General features: G+C 46.5%; 1 protein-coding gene across 1 annotated transcript in view; it reads right to left on the bottom strand.

Annotated features, from left to right (window-relative positions):
* LOC137538161 (transmembrane protein 178B-like) overlaps positions 1 to 17267 on the bottom strand; it is a 112017-nt gene that overhangs the window by 7351 nt on the left and 87399 nt on the right. The window contains exons 2-3 of the mRNA XM_068260186.1: positions 9321 to 9434; positions 5226 to 5363 (exon numbers count right to left, since the gene is read on the bottom strand). Coding sequence (XP_068116287.1) covers positions 5226 to 5363; positions 9321 to 9434 — 252 coding nt within the window. The remainder of the gene's footprint in view (positions 1 to 5225; positions 5364 to 9320; positions 9435 to 17267) is intronic.

The following is a 17267-nucleotide window of genomic DNA, read 5'->3' as shown; positions in this document are numbered from 1 at the left end:
CCCACCCACCTGGCTACCTACCTACCTACCCACCCGGCTACCTACCCACCTACCCACCCGCATCCGGCTACCTACCCACCCGCATCCGGCTACCTACCCACCCACCAGGCTTCCTACCCACCTACCCACCCGGCTACCTACCCACCCACCCGGCTACCTACCTAACCACCCACCTGGCTACCTACCTACCTACCCACCCGGCTACCTACCCACCCACCTGGCTACCTACCCACCCACCAGGCTACCTACCCACCCAGCTACCCAGCCACCCACCCGGCTACCTCCCCACCCACCAGGCTACCTACCCACCCGGCTAAGGGCTACCTACCTACCCACCCACCAGGCTGCCTACCTACCCACCCACCAGGCTACCTATCCACCCAACCACCCATTGGAGCTGCGCGCCGGATGGAGGCTGGGACAGGAGGTCTGCTGCTGCAGGTCAGTAAATGTTTTTTTTAATTTATTTATATTAGCAGGTGTATGTTCTTGGCAGGTCTGCCGACATGATTGCACATATTTTCTGGGCAGGTCTGCCGACATGATTGCACGTATTTTCTGGGCAGGTCTGCCGACATGATTGCACGTATTTTCTGGGCACATCTGCCGACATGATTGCACGTATTTTCTGGGCACATCTGCCGACATGATTGAGTGTATTTTCTGGGCATATCTGCCGACATGATTGAATGTATTTTCTGGGCATATCTGCTCACATTATGTGTATTTTCTTGAGAAAACCTGCACAATTATGTGAATTTTCTGGGGAAAGAGTCACCAAAACTTGGGCCCACTGTCTTTGCGTTGCACTTTTTAAGGGAACCTGAGGTGAGAATAATATTGAGGCTGCCATATTTCTCTCCTTTTAAGCAATACCAGTTGCCTGGCTGCCGTGCTGGTCCTCTGCCTCTTGTTCTTTCAACCATAGACCCTGAACAAGCATGCAGCAGGTCAGGGGTTTCTGACAATATTGTCAGAACTGAGAAGATTAGCTGCATGCTTGTTGCTGGTGTAATTCAGTTTATTACTGAAGCCAAATAGATCAGCGGGGCCGCCAGGCAACTAGTATTGTTTAAAAGGAAATAAATATGGCAGCCTCCATATCACTCTCACCCCAGGATCACTTTAAATTACAGTTAGCTCAGCCCTCATCCGGTCATTGCCACGCAGGTTATGGCCATGCCCATCTTTTGCCGCGGCGCAGGTCATAGGGGCCCACAATTGAAATTTTGCACAGGGGCCCACTGCTGGCTGTGTCCACCACTTCTTCTAGCTACGCCCCTGGCTGATGTATAGTGTTCAAAAAAGTGTGCAGCAGAACATAAAGTGCTTTAAACCATTGAGGTAGGTATGTAAAGTGATATATATTAGGGTCCTTAAACCAATAGTAGGAGACCCACCATCTTAAAAAAGGAGAAAGTAAGAAAATACAAGTTGAGAGCTGTGAAAAAAGGCAAAGCCTGTAAAGAGATGGCTTACCTAAGTGTGTAAGTGTGACACAAACCTCAATGGTTTAAAGCACTTTATGTTCTGCTGCACACTTTTTTGAACCCTCTCCATCAGCCTATCTATATGATGTATGCTTAGAGGGATTTTTTTTCACCTTTTGGGGTTTTTATTATTTATTATTGTTGTGATTTGTGACATGCAGGGCTGTATGCCTATACATATACTACATTATGATTATATGATTGTGATTGATATTTATATAAGGTATACTGTACTACATTCATTGTGCCTACTCCTTTCTATTTTTGGTTTTAATTGTTTTAATTGTTTTTATTGTGCTTTTGTAGTTAATAAAGATGGGATTTTGAATTTATTATATGAGTTGTTGCTGTGTAATTGGAACATACTTTGGTCTTTTCTTTGCATAATGTATTATATGTTCCTTTCTGCACACTCTACTTGATACGGTACTTAGTTGTGTGGTGGACGCTGCTTGCCCAATATGCTTGGTATATTTTCACAAAATAAGTCTACAAAGGATACACTAATTATGACCAGGCTAGATATAACTCACCAACCCAAAATGATTGAACCCACATACACACCATTCCTATAGTTTTTATGAGGGGTGTGTAACTAGTTAAAGTATACAAAGGCATTATACTGTTTATATACAGCATGAGTCTGTAAATGTCGTGATGGTCGAGCATCATGATTCGCTCCATTGACTTTAACCTTCCTGGCGGTAACCCCGTAGTTCGGGGTAAGCCGCGCAGGAGGTTTTCTCAGGCCCTGCTGGGCCGATTTGCGTAATCGGTGAGCACACCGATCGCTGCCGCCCCGCGCCGATTCGCCGCTATCCGCCGCGCCGTAGAGCCCCCCCCTAGACCCCGCGCACTGCCTGGCCTATCAGTGCCAGGCAGCACTGAGGGGTGGATCGGGACTCCCTTAGACGTCACGACGTCCATGACGTCGGTGACGTCATCCCGCCCCGTCGCCATGGCGACGGGGGAAGCCCTCCAGGAAATCCCGTTCTTTGAACGGGATTTCCTGATCGCCGGAGGCGATTGAAGAGGGTAGGGGGATGCCGCTGCACAGCGGCTATCATGTAGCGAGCCCAAAAAAACGGATGCGCTGCCCCCTGGCGGTTTTTAATAGACCGCCAGGAGGGTTAATGGCAGGCAAACTTCTAAAACCTTCAGGGTATCTCTGCAGGCACAATTCTTTTAACTTCCTGGGCGATAATCCCGAGCTGAGCTCAGGGTAAGCCGCCGTGGAGGATTTCTCAGGCCCTGGTGGGCCGTTTTGCATTTTTTTTTGTTACACGCAGCTAGCACTTTGCTAGCTGCGTGTATATACCGATCACTGCCGCTCCGCGCTGATTCTCCGCTACCCGCCGTGCCGCACCCCCCCTCCCAGACTCCGTGCGCAGCCTGATGACGTCAGTTCTGAACGGGATTTCCTGTTTGCTCTGATCGCCGGGGGACGATCGGAAGGGGTGGGGGGATGCGCTGCACAGCGGCTATCATGTAGCTAGCGCTAGGCTAGCTACATGATTAAAAAACATTTTTTTTTTTAAGTGCTGCGCCGCCCCCTGGTGATATTATTGTATCGCCCAGGAGGTTAAAAATGTGTTCAAATGCATACATGTAATAAAGGCGGCAGAAAATCAGAGTGCAGGGCAAAGCCAAAAAACAGCTCACCCTGCTCCAGCAAAAGTTCTGGGTAACGTTGATAACTATTTGCCCTCCAGGCCGCCGTGGACGTAATTTATCTGCCAGCTGTAATGGTAATTAGGGCTCAGTCTTTTTATGGCACCCAAATTACTGTCTGAGAGCTGCTAAAGTCGTAATTCACATTACGACCTATGGTGGCGCCCTAATTTCCTGCACCTGTCTCGGTGCAAAGTGTACACAAACTAGGACAGTGGCATGGCGGAGGGGAATCAATGGCAAACTAGTTTCCCAAAATACGTATTTTACGTAAACACTTGTTTTTCACACAAAAAAATAAATGGCCACCAACTTTAGCGGTTAATAGCAAAGCCCCCATACATGCTAGAATCAGCAAATTTGCAAGTTATATGAAGGAGAACAGTGGCAACAAGAAGAGACACGTGTTTTCAAAAAGACTGTAGTTTTCGAGAAATGTTTTTGTTTCAAAGGAAACCAGAGCTGATCAAAGATAAAAGTTTTACACAAAACTGGGGCTTCCACCAGCCCATAAGCACGGATCGTGGCTCAATACATAAGTAAACATTTCTAAAAAATATATAAATATCCTAAATACACCCATAATTATAAATACCAAAAGTAGAGCAATGGGAGCAAATGTTAAAAGTACTTCCTCTTTAACCACTTGAGGACCGCAGTGTTAAACCCCCAGGCTCTTTTTTGTTGCGCTGGGCTGTGCAGGCTTTTCAGCCTCCTGCACAGCCCAGCTATGGAGCCCAGCGATCAGACTCGCCTCCTTTTTTTGTCCCTAAGGGGACATGCTGCCTGAGGTGTCCGATCGCTGTGGCCGGTTTTTTTTTTTTCAGCCTGTATACCGGCTGTTTCTCCCTCCCTCCTCCCCTTGGTGCTTAGAATTGAACAGGACGGCGATCCATCCTGTTCCGCCTCTTATACGTATCAGCCTACGAGAGGATGGCGATCCCTGGCCAATCAGAGGCGGAAGACCGCAGCGCTGTACGGATGTAAACAAAGGGCTTTCTTTCCCCTTTCGTTTACAATTAGCCTGCTAGCCGCGATCGGCAGCTAGCAGGCTAATCACGGACCTGAGCTCCGGGAATGGGCAGGGAACGATTGCGCATGCACGCTCCCGTTACCTGGGAAACTGCAGCTCCAGGACTTGATGCCAATTGGCGTTAGGCGGTCCTGGGGCTGCCGCAGCGTTCATGCCCATTGGCGTGACATGGTCGTTAGGTAGTTAAAGTGGGCTAAAACTCTGACATAACATTCAATAAAAATGTGTTTTCCTACTTTTTTATTACCCATACAGTTATCATATATGTGTGTGCTCAAGCAATATTATCTGTCTACAAATTACAAATTCCCAAAGTACAGTTTATCTGCTCTGAAAGCTGCCATTGCATTTTATTGCATTGCTGCTGTATTTATATATTACACTCTATCTAGTGATCACTTCTCAGCTTTCTGCTGCTTAGCTTAGCACAGCTCAGCTTTGGCTCAGTTTACTAAATGTAAACAAATCTGACAAAGGAATGTAAACAAAAGATAATGCTATCATCTCTTCCATGTGACTATAAGCTGCACACTGAAGCAAGGAGCTTTCAACTGAAGAACGGTTTAACTCTTTGAATGCTGTTGTGCTACAGTTTTTTTGTGTTAGTAGATTTTATGCTGTAAATAATCTTTTAGAGCAAAGAGGATATGCAGAGTTTCATATCACTTTAAAATCAAGTTTATTTTAATGGAAGAAGCCTTGTCTGGGGTAACATTAGAACGTTGTTCCTAGCGATCTATCAGACAGTATATTGAGAACTGTGCCCTGAGTTGGCCTTTTATAGCCAGCATGAAGAAATCACATCATTTTAGGATGATGGTTCAATTACACTCAGCGAAACAAGGAAAATTGTTAAGGTGGTCCCACAAGAGCTTTAACAACTGACTATAGTGTGTGCCCCCCTTCACTCCCCACACTGTCCTCATCTGGAGGACTCTGCCATCTATCTGTGATGTCTTTGTTAAGAGACAGGTCAATGGCTGATAATTAGCTTCTTGCGGCTGACCCGCGGGGCTCTGAGAACTCCTTACCTCCCATGAGAAATAGCAGCCCGGCCACATATTGCATTAGATCATGCTGCTTGCAGCAGCCCAGCACCCCAATCAGCCATCCGAACAGGATGATAGACACCGCCATTCCGATGAAGCCAGCCGTCATCCGTCTCAAGTCTGGTGGAGAGAGGCAAAGACAATGGATCATTCATCATGTGCATGCTGTCAGCACGTCTTCATTCTCAGAGCAATCGCTTTTCCTCATGCTGTTATTAGTATTATATTATTAACATGTTACGCAGTGCTGTACAATAAATAGGGGAGACATTGCAGCATCAAACAATGCTACACAGGGACATTACAGAGTTTAAAGAGACACTGAAGCGAAATAGAAATAAATTATGATACAATGATTTGTATGTGTAGTACAGCTAAGAAATAAAACATTAGTAGCAAAGACATAAAGTCTAATATTGTTTCCAGTATAGGAAGAGTTAAGAAACTCCAATTGTTATCTATGCAAAAGAGCCATTGAGCTCCATGACTTTAAAAGTCGCAGAGAGCTGTCTTCTGCAGCTTGTTATCTCAACTGTCAGTCATTGTATCTTCTTTTTCTCTGCAGGTCAATAGTTCATAAGACTGCTCTGTAAAAACATTTAAGCTGGCCATACACTGGCCCGATTTGCGCCCGTTTTGACAGCAGATTCGATCACTGGGATCGAATCTGCTGCCAATCGTTCACGCTACACGCCGAATTTCGATCCATTTTGTCCGATCCCGTCGATCGCGCCGTGCAGAAAATAACCGTCGATCGCCCGCGGGTAAAGAGCGCATCGCTAGCGGCGTTCGAGTGCCCGACGACCGACGCAATAGAGCCCGCATACATTACCTGCTCCGCCGGCGCGACTCCAGTCCCCCGGTGGTGACCGGGGGATTGGAGTCGCGCCGGCGGAGCAGGTAATGTATGCGGGCGGGCGGGCAGCAGCAGCAGCACCACCACAACAGATTGTGAACGGTTTCAGGCTGAAATCGGTTCACAATCTGTTTGCTGTAAAGGTAGCCATACGATCCCTCTCTGATCAGATTCGATCAGAGAGGGATCTATCTGTTGGTCGAATCTGATGGCAAATCGACCATTGTATGGCCACCTTTAGAATGCTGAGTAGTGTGTAAACTGCAAATATTAGAGAATGATGCAATGTTATAAAAACACTATATAACAGAAAATAAAAAATATGAGAATATTTTCTTTGCTACTATATTATATCATAATTTTTTTTTCTTTTCAGTGTCTTTTTAACAATGGGACACAAAATAGACAAGACAAGACACAGAACATTTATATCGCGCTTTTCTCCTGGCGGACTCAAAGTGCCACAGCTGCAGCCACTAGTATGTGCTCTATAGGTGGAAGCAGTGTTAGGGAGTCTTGCCCAAGATCTCCTTGCTGAATAGCTGCTGGCTTACTGTTCAGGAAGAGCCAAGATACAGCCAAAAAATAGTGATGTAACAATGTAGGAATAAGAATAACAATACAAATCAATTACTGAGTCCATATGGTGACTACGAAATGCACACAGGGAGGAGGGCCCTGTAAAATAGGCTTAGCGCCCATTTACACTTAGTAAGTTGGCGTGCGTTAGTGTGCGTTAGTGTGCGTTAGTATGCGTTGGTAAGCATTTTTTTCCATAGCAGTGCATTGTGGAAAAGACTTCACTTAAAACGTATTAAAGGGGAACTTCAGCCTAAACAAACATACTGTCATTAAGTTACATTAGTTATGTTAATTAAATTAGATAGTTAATATAATCTCTTACCCACCCCGTTTTAAAAGAACAGGCAAATGTTTGTGATTCATGGGGGCTGCCATCTTTGTCATGGGGGCAGTCATCTTTTTGGTTGAAAGGAGGTGACAGGGAGCAGGAGACACAGTTCCAACTGTCCTGTATCCTGATTACCCCTCCCAGCTGCACACGCTAGGCTTCAAATGTCAAATTCAAAATGTAAAAAAAAAAAAAATTTGCACCAAAACAGCAGAACGAGAACAAGAACATCAGAAATCCCATCATGCTTTGCAAAGCATCAGGGGAAAAAAGCCCGGGCAGTTTTTTTCTGTGCAGCTAAAAATGAGGCTTGTATAAGAGAAACAAAGTTCTGATGCTGTGAACCAGTTAAAGAAACACCAGGGCTTTTCAGTGCTGCTGAGTAGATTTTTAGTCTGGAGGTTCACTTTAAGTGTGAAAGATGTCATAGGAAAACATGGGCATTACTTTGAAAATCCGTTTTCTTTCAGTTATAGCTGAGAGCAAATGATTGATTAAGTGTAAACCGGGCCTTACAATCTAAAGGGGGAGGAGAGGGACACATGGAGGGGTGAGGTGTAATTACCAGGAAGGGGGGATGGAGCTATGAAAATGATACAGCGCTGGGTCCCTAGTTCAAATTCCAGCCAGGGCACTATCTGCAAGGAGTTTGTATGTTCTCCCCGTGTTTGTGCGGGTTTCCTCTGGGCACTCCAGTTTCCTCCCTCACCCCAAAACATACAGATAAACCTTTCTAATTATATCTTATCTGTAACTATGAATAGACTGCAGGAGAGTTCTGCTGAGGCAGCTCTCCAGAGTGAGTAAACATTGAGGCTTAAGGTGAGTACATACCTTTGATGGATGTCACCTGTCAGGGATCGAGACCTGATCCACTTGGGTGACATAACTGGGCCGGGCTGCATAGACATGTGTCAGCTGTGTGGCTGGCGATGTGCTGTGCTGCTATGTGGAGAGTTGGAGGGACGATATAGTGGCGCGTGCATTGTGCTACCCGGCGGGCAGGGGAGGGGTGTGAACAATGTGATCGGCCGTCGCTGGAGGTGAGTTGATCCGTCTGGCATATTGCTTGCGGGTCGGGGATTGTGAGCCTGTGTACACACGTCTGATTATCAGCTGAGGCCGTAGTTATTGGCCACCTCAGGCAACTTTAGTCAGGCTTGTGTATGAGCCTTTAACCCTTTCATTGCCTTCTCCAAAAGCTCAACCAAGCAAGGGCCAGTTCACACCAAAAATGGCTAAGCTTAATCTCAAACGCCTATCGCTTTTTGTAGCGATTTGCAGCATGTGCCTACGTTTTCTATTTACCCCTAGCAATTTTGGAGTGCTTTGGCAAAACAGGAAGTACACTTTGACCTGGAAGTGAACAGCTTTTGGCAAAAAAGCTTTGAAGATATGTTCTGTTCAGTGATTTTTCAAGCTATTTTACAGTTTTCCTAAGCTTTATACTGAGGAGTAATCGCCTCCGAAATGCTGCAAGACCCGCGTTTGGGAAAAAAAAATCACATCGCTCTGGTAGGAAGTAGCCCACACAAACACATTAGCCAAGTGTTTTTTGAAACGCTAGCACTTTTGTAACACTGGCGTGCACCACCCCTTACACTTCAGGTGTTTTTAGGGTTTCCATAACCTATAATAAAGATTTTTTTCCCCAAAAGGTTATGCTGTGGCTATTTTTTTAGAGCAGAGAGGAAGTTCTGAGTTCAATTCCACTTTAATAATGACTATAATGCCTTTCTGGGTCATGCAAGACCGGAGCTGCAAATTATTATTATTTATTGTATTTATAAAGCGCCAACATATAACGCAGCGCTGCACAACAGATAAATGGGATTAACATACAAGGTGGGACATACAAGGAGCTCACAACAAAACAAGATCAGCAAGTAATTTGATAACAGTAGTTCAGTGTCTTTGGTCAAAATAGAGACTGTTCTAGTCCATAAGAGGGGTGTCAGTGAGATTGCATAATCAAGTTGGAAACACTGGGGGGAGCAGAGCCGGGATAGATGAGTGAGTTGTGCGCCCCCTCCTATGCTGAGGCTGGAGCCTCTCTCGCCTCTGCCTCAGCCTGCCCCTGGGGGAGGGCCCTGCCAGAGGCTTAAAATCTAAAGATTGTAAATCACCTGGTGAGTAGAGTATTTTCCAAACTTCAATGAAGACATATTTTTTAGTTCTGTTTATGTGCTGTTCCGGAGTAGGGAGAATGGACACCACCTTATCTACATTTTCTGGAATTTCCCTTCAGAGAGTCCCCCCCAGTGATAGGATGATAGGACAGAGAGGACATGAAGCAGGCAGATATACTCACGCAATGCATGCCATTCGTCTTGGCGGATAGTCTTGGTGATATTGAGCGGCAGGTTTGTTGGCAGTGAGGATGATGTGTAGTGATACCGAACTGGAGTGCAACGATTAACGAGTCCTGGAACAGAGAGAAGAGCACACACCATAAACAAGGATTCTTCTGTACATGCCAGGGCTGACTCCGCCCTAAACTGACATTTCCTCTCTGCTAGGTTATTAGCAAGATAAATCACAGGCTGCCTTACTAGAGGCGCTAAGATACCAGCGCTATTAACAAAAGTGTGAAGTTTTAGTCTACTTAAAGTGGACCTCCGCTGTAAATCCCAAAGTGAGAAAGAGCCAGAAAGACACCATGACTGTTCCCCCCTTTTTTTGCCCAATGTAGCATCAACTGACTACTTTATTAAGCAACAGGGAAGCATTGTGGCAGCTCTGGAATGCCACATACTGTGGCACTACTTCTCTTCACCTCTCCTCTTTGTGATAGGCTGGCTCAGTGGCACATGTAGAATCACAGAATCCCTTAGGTCACACTATGAGGCTCCTCCCACTTACCATTGACACACAGGACTTGATTCCTTAACCCCCTTGGCGTTATGATTCTTTCAGGATTTTAGGGTCTAAATGCGGTGCAATTTTTTTTTGCACCCTTTCAGACCCTAAAACCTGGAAAAAATCATGCTACCAGGGAGATCTGCTGCAGTTCCAGAAATCACTCACCTCCCTGGTTCCAGTGCTGCAGTTTTCCCTCCATCCTCCGGGTGGTGCTGCAACTCTAAAGTGAGATTGCCGGCTGTTGTCATGACGACAGCTTGCGGTCTCACCAGGAGGAAGCAGAGCCTCGGAGGAGAGGAAGAAGAATGGCGGCCGACGTCGGGATCCCTGGGAGGTATGTAGAAACGCTCCCGCTGCGCGCATTGCTCTGCATAGAACTCCCGGCGGCTACCCCGAGCAGAGTCGGGATTACCGCTCTAAGCTGCGGTTTTACGCCCCGACCCTATCTTGGGATTACCGCCAAAGAGGTTAAGTTGTACTGCTAAAGCAGCGCACCTTAATGTGAAGAAGCGGCCACTAATGCATGCCTTACATAGCAACACTCGCTGCTATGTAAGGAGTGTGCCTTCCTTAGGAGCGTACCTTCCTATACATAGTAACTATGTCTAATATCCAAGTAAGGCACGCTCCTAAGGAAGGTACACTCCTATCTAAGGAAGGCACGCTCCTATCTAAGGAAGGCACGCTCCTCTCTAAGGAAGGCACGCTCCTAAGGAAGGTACACTCCTATCTAAGGAAGGCACGCTCCTATCTAAGGAAGGCACGCTCCTATCTAAGGAAGGCACGCTCCTATCTAAGGAAGGTACGCTCCTATCTAAGGAAGGTACGCTCCTATCTAAGGAAGGCACGCTCCTATCTAAGGAAGGCACGCTCCTATCTAAGGAAGGCACGCTCCTATGTAAGGAAAGCACGCTCCTATCTAAGGAAAGCACGCTCCTATCTAAGGAAGGTACGCTCCTATCTAAGGAAGGTACGCTCCTATCTAAGTAAGGCACGCTCCTATCTAAGGAAGGCATGCTCCTATGTAAGGAAAGCACGCTCCTATCTAAGGAAGGCACGCTCCTATCTAGGGAAGGCACGCTCCTATCTAAGGAAGGCACGCTCCTATCTAAGGAAGGTACGCTCCTATCTAAGGAAGGCACGCTCCTATCTAAGGAAGGCACGCTCCTCTCTAAGGAAGGTACGCTCCTATCTAAGGAAGGCACGCTCCTATCTAAGGAAGGCACGCTCCTATCTAAGGAAGGCACGCTCCTATCTAAGGAAGGTACGCTCCTATCTAAGGAAGGCACGCTCCTATCTAAGGAAGGCACGCTCCTATGTAAGGAAAGCACGCTCCTATCTAAGGAAAGCACGCTCCTATCTAAGGAAGGTACGCTCCTATCTAAGGAAGGCACGCTCCGATCTAAGGAAGGCACGCTCCTATCTAAGGAAGGCTAAGGAAGGCACGCTCCTATCTAAGGAAGGCACGCTCCTATCTAAGGAAGGCACGCTCCTATCTAAGGAAGGCTAAGGAAGGCACGCTCCTATCTAAGGAAGGCACGCTCCTATCTAAGGAAGGCACGCTCCTATCTAAGGAAGGCACGCTCCTATCTAAGGAAGGCACGCTCCTATCTAAGGAAGGCATGCTCCTATCTAAGGAAGGTACGCTCCTATCTAAGGAAGGTACGCTCCTATCTAAGGAAGGCACGCTCCTATCTAAGGAAAGCACGCTCCTATCTAAGGAAGGCACGCTCCTATCTAAGGAAGGTACGCTCCTATCTAAGGAAAGCACGCTCCTATCTAAGGAAAGCACGCTCCTATCTAAGGAAGGTACGCTCCTATCTAAGGAAGGCACGCTCCTATCTAAGGAAGGCACGCTCCGATCTAAGGAAGGCACGCTCCTATCTAAGGAAGGCTAAGGAAGGCACGCTCCTATCTAAGGAAGGCACGCTCCTATCTAGGGAAGGCACGCTCCGATCTAAGGAAGGCACGCTCCTATCTAAGGAAGGCACGCTCCTATCTAAGGAAGGCATGCTCCTATCTAAGGAAGGCACGCTCCTATCTAAGGAAGGTATGCTCCTATCTAAGGAAGGCACGCTCCTATCTAAGGAAGGCACGCTCCTATCTAAGGAAGGCACGCTCCTATCTAAGGAAGGCACGCTCCTATCTAAGGAAGGCACGCTCCTATCTAAGGAAGGTACGCTCCTTTCTAAGGAAGGTACGCTCCTATCTAAGGAAGGCACGCTCCTATCTAAGGAAGTCACGCTCCTATCTAAGGAAGTCACGCTCCTATCTAAGGAAGGCACGCTCCTCTCTAAGGAAGGTACGCTCCTATCTAAGGAAGGTACGCTCCTCTCTAAGGAAGGTACGCTCCTATCTAAGGAAGGCACGCTCCTATCTAAGGAAGGCACGCTCCTATCTAAGGAAGGCACGCTCCTATCTAAGGAAGGCACGCTCCTATCTAAGGAAGGTACGCTCCTCTCTAAGGAAGGTACGCTCCTATCTAAGGAAGGCACGCTCCTATCTAAGGAAGGCACGCTCCTATCTAAGGAAGGCACGCTCCTATCTAAGGAAGGCACGCTCCTATCTAAGGAAGGCACGCTCCTATCTAAGGAAGGCACGCTCCTATCTAAGGAAGGCACGCTCCTATCTAAGGAAGGCACGCTCCTATCTAAGGAAGGCACGCTCCTATCTAAGGAAGGCACGCTCCTATCTAAGGAAAGCACGCTCCTACATAGCAGCGGGGGGCTGCTATGTAAGGCATGCATTAGCGGCCACTCCTTCACAATAAGGTGCGCTGCTTTAGCAGTGCAGCTTAATGAACCAAGGCCACAGTCTCTTAGCAATCTTGGCAAAGGCAGAAAGCGGCAGTGGCAGTTTTTCAGAAAGGGGGTGTGGGTAACCAACAAAACCTGGATTTTGTGGCACAAGGGGTCAGTTTTTAGTCATTTTTTTCCTTTTACTCTGTTATAACTTCTGCTGCCTGTGCTGATAGCGAGGATTCTTTACACTGGAGGTCCACTTTAACTGTGCTTAACCACCACCTGTTCCTGGATGTAACTCTCACATCCTAATTTGTCAAGATTTCAGGACATGAGGGTCTCGTCCAGCAGGTAATCCCACCACCGTGTGAACACACGCGTGGGTGCATGTATGTGCACCAGCTCTATAGCAGCAATCATTCACTGAAAGTTTGAAGGAAAAAAAAGTTTAAACATTTTAAAGAGACAGTATCCCATTAAATAATAATAGTGTTCCCCCCTCCTCATTATTAGCTTTTAACCTTTACCTAACTAATTAGAATGAATGGATATCTGTAATGGCTGCCGCCCATAGGGATCGAATGGGATCGCTAGGGTGACGGTTTGGGGACCCAACGCTGTACAGATGCATCGCTATGTTGTTGCCCAGCAATATCTGTACTTCTGATTGGTCCATTTTCAAGCTGCATACAAAATTTGCAGAATTCTGCATCAATTAGAATTTTTTTTTTCGCATCCCATTGACCATCCCTGCCAGTACCGGTATAGGTTCCACTTCATGCACCAAACACAGATAGACAGACACATTTAAAATGGTTAATACTATGGGTCTGACTGATTAGGGTCTATCCAGTGTAATTATTTCTTGGCGTTTCGCTTAATAACCTCATGTAGACATATGGCCAGATGGCTATTAATCTTGCACCACTGCTTAAGGGATGTACTGTATTCATGTTCTAATTATCCCTACCTCCTACGAAATGGCTAAAGCAATTGTCTATGACACAATGGAAAATGTAATGGGTGTTTTGTAATAGTTCATATATTAAAAACTTCTTGTTAAAAAAAAAAGTCTATGCCCTTGCTGCAGGACAGACAAAAGTCATTTCTCACCAAACAAAATGGATAATCATTTCATGATAATCACAACTTGAATCCACTCTATAGCAATAGGGGGTGCAGAGGCTGAGATCACACCAGGGCCCTGAGAGGTCCTCCCTCAACAGCAGTATTAGCTTTCTATTGGTCCTGTGCTGGTAGTTAGAGATGGCCCGAACTTGTCCTATAGCGAAAAGCTATGAGGAATGACCTTGGGGTCATTTACGCACACGTAATTTTACACATTACTGCGCAGCGGCTTTCCCTTGATCGCGTGCCTGTTGCTGGTGATGTCATGTGCATGCGCAGATTGCGCCCAGCTGCGGGCGTGCGATCATGGATGCGCGGTCTTTCCCCATAGTTTTTGGCTATAGGACAAGTTTGGGCCATCTCTACTGGTAATAATCCCTTCTACAGATGCTTTGAATAGTAGTAATAATTAACAAACTGCTCCCCATCCCCTTCTTACATCTCTGACACTGTAGTTGTAGGAGGAGCACCATACAATTTTCAACTAGGTGTGCCACGATCTCAGTCCCAGTGTCCACGGAGACTCAGAGTAGTCAGATTCCAACGATGGATCGAAGTATTAACCTCCCTGGTGGTGAGCCCGACCACACCAGGTAAAGTATTAACCTCCCTGGTGGTAAGCCCGACCTCAGGTCGCGCTATGCCGCGCAGGAGGATTTCTCAGGCCCTGCTGGGCCGATCTGCATAATTTTTTTTTGTACACGCAGCTAGCACTTTGCTAGCTGCATGTACTTCCCGATCACCACCGCTCCGCGCCGATTTGCCGCTACACGCCGTGCCGCGCCGCCCACCCCCGACCCCTTGCGCAGCCTGGCCTATCAGCGCCAGGAAGAGCTGAGGGGTGGATCAGGACTCCCGATGATGTCACGGCGTCGATGACGATCGTCGACATGGCGACGGGGGAAGCCAAACAGGAAATCCTGTTCTGAACAGGATTTCCTGTTTGCGCTGATCGCCAGAGGCGATCGGAGGGGGTGGGGGGATGCCGCTGCATAGCGGCTATCATGTAGCGAGCGCTAGGCTAGCTACATGATTAAAAAAAGTGCTGCGCTTCCCCCTGGTGGTTTTAATAGACCGCCAGGGAGGTTAATCTCTTTTATTGCATCAAATCAATGGCAGAAGCAATGACAGACGCTGTTTCAGGCATAGCCCATTCTGGTGGCTAATGCAATTTGAAAAAGGGGCTATGCCCGAAACAGCATCTGTCATTGTTTCTGCCATTGATTTGATGCAATAAAAGAGATTAATACTTTACCTGGTGTGGTGCCAATCCATCTTTGGAATCTGACTACTGTGGTTGTCCATGGCAGGTTTTGGTGAGCCGCATCAATAGTTATGTATAAAGTGCTTGGGGGGGGGGGGGGGTCCAATGTAAAACTTCCACTGGGGCCCATAGCTCCTTAGCTATGCCACTGCTCTTTACTGTATATGGCAACAATACTGGGCTCTTTCTTTTTATGTGATCAGATCATTCCTTTCCCATTATAATGTGATCCGTTTGGCTCCTTTGCAATCAGAGCTCAAGAGGCTTGACTTCCTGTTTCATCTCTGTGGCATTTGTTGTACTGTGTAGGAACACGAGACAGGCAAAGACGTCACTGGAGATTTGGGCACACCTGGCTCCGCCATAGGCCAAAATGGGAATTACGGCTACATTGGCGCACAGGCAGTAATTTGGGCGCAGTCAAGAGCTAAGCATACATTTCTATAAAAACAGCATAATTCGACTGCCAGTCAAATCCGGAACAGCATGAATCAGGGGCATAACTAGAGGGGTGTAGCCCCTGCAATCGTGGGGGGACGGTGGGAGGTAGACTTGTGGGGGGATGGGCATCCCTCTGATACAGGGGACCATCTTTCAGATCTGCTGTTTTTATGGCTACACTTGTTATGGATATGAAGATCATGATGTAAGTAACATTATAAGGGGTTTGCACACCTGAAACACAGCAAGAAATCACACTTAGTCGGTAAATCAGTCCCTTGGGTCCTAATAAGTACACTAAAGAGAAATGACTAGCACACCGATAGCTTGTTGCAAAGAGAAAGTTATATTGCAATCATATAACAATAATCAGCAAAAGTATACAGCCAAGCAGACAGAAGGATATAAAAATCACCAATCAATAATACAGGGTCACAAAGATAGAATACGCCTATTGCAATCAGGCAGCCTCCACAACCCTTTGAGAAAGGTCAGCTACCGAAACAGCGTTGTCAGGGTTTATGGACATGCCTGCCTAATGCTACGTACACACATGCGACAACGATCGTTCGTTAAGAACGACGAACGAACTTTTAATTGATGAAAGAACGACCTAACTAAAGTTAGTTTTAAAAGGTGTGTAACGATCTGATCGTTAGAACGAACGTTACATCACAAAAAGCAACTATTGCGCCTGCGCATAAAAAAGAGAAGTTTCACGAAGAAATAGTGAAATGCGCATGTCAAGCCTAGTACGAACGATCGTTTCCAACGATGTACTACTTTTGCAAACGATCGTCGTTGGTTAAAATCCGCCGAGACAGAACTTTCTTTTGTAGCGATTTGGCTCGTTCGTCGTTTGCCTTAATAGTCGGTGGTTCGTTTTTTGTAACGATCGTCGTTGGTAAAGATCGGGGAACGATCGTTACAAACGACTATAGTCGCATGTGTGTACGCACCTTAAGTGTCAATTGTTGCACTTGCTTTTTGCCTATGCTATCTCACTGCTCCCACTGGCTCCCTCACTGCTCCCACTGGCTCCCTGTTTCTTCATGTGGCCAGGTTAATTGTATTGCTCCATTTGCTGCATGATTGCAATAGGCGTATTCTATCTTTGTGACCCTGCATTATACTGCATACTTTTGTATCTGCCCAACTTGTCTTTGATGTAACTGTTTGATGCACATGCATACCTTCATTTTACATCCTTCTGTCTGCTTCACTTTATACTTTTGCTGATTATTGTTATATGATTACAATATAACTTTCTCTTTGAAGCAAGCTATTGGAATGCTAATCATTTCTCTTTAGTATGAAGAACATGATGGTCACACTTGTTTTAGGTTCGTTGTGAGATGGGCCTCAAGTCTGTGGAGGGAACCTAAGGGAGGCAAGTAATCCCTACCATAGTCATATGTTTATCCACGCAGGCACGAGGAGAACATACAAACTCTGTGCAGATAGTGCCAGTGAGCCTAGCCCTGCAAGGTGAGAGTGCTAATCACTACACCACCTTGCTGCTGTACTGTTGGTCATTAATTTGACATCTGGGCAGCTGGGACTTTTTGGCATATGTATGTTCCCATCGCGTTTGATTTGGGCGCAGGGAGAAGCAGAGAGAAGTCTCTCCCTGGGCAAGGTGATCTAGGGGAATTTAAAGAATACATACTGATTACCTAATTATGCCCAAATCAGCAGGTTGAAATTGTTGGCCGCATCAACAGAATTACCTGAACTGCAGTATAGTAAAGGTGCGCACACAAGTCCAACTTTGTGCCTGATTGTCCTTTGGATCGGTCGTTTGAACGACTTGTCATGCACA

The sequence above is a fragment of the Hyperolius riggenbachi genome, chromosome 11 (assembly GCF_040937935.1).
Source record: "Hyperolius riggenbachi isolate aHypRig1 chromosome 11, aHypRig1.pri, whole genome shotgun sequence".
NCBI lineage: Eukaryota > Metazoa > Chordata > Amphibia > Anura > Hyperoliidae > Hyperolius > Hyperolius riggenbachi.
This window is presented reverse-complemented; position numbering and strand designations above follow the sequence as displayed.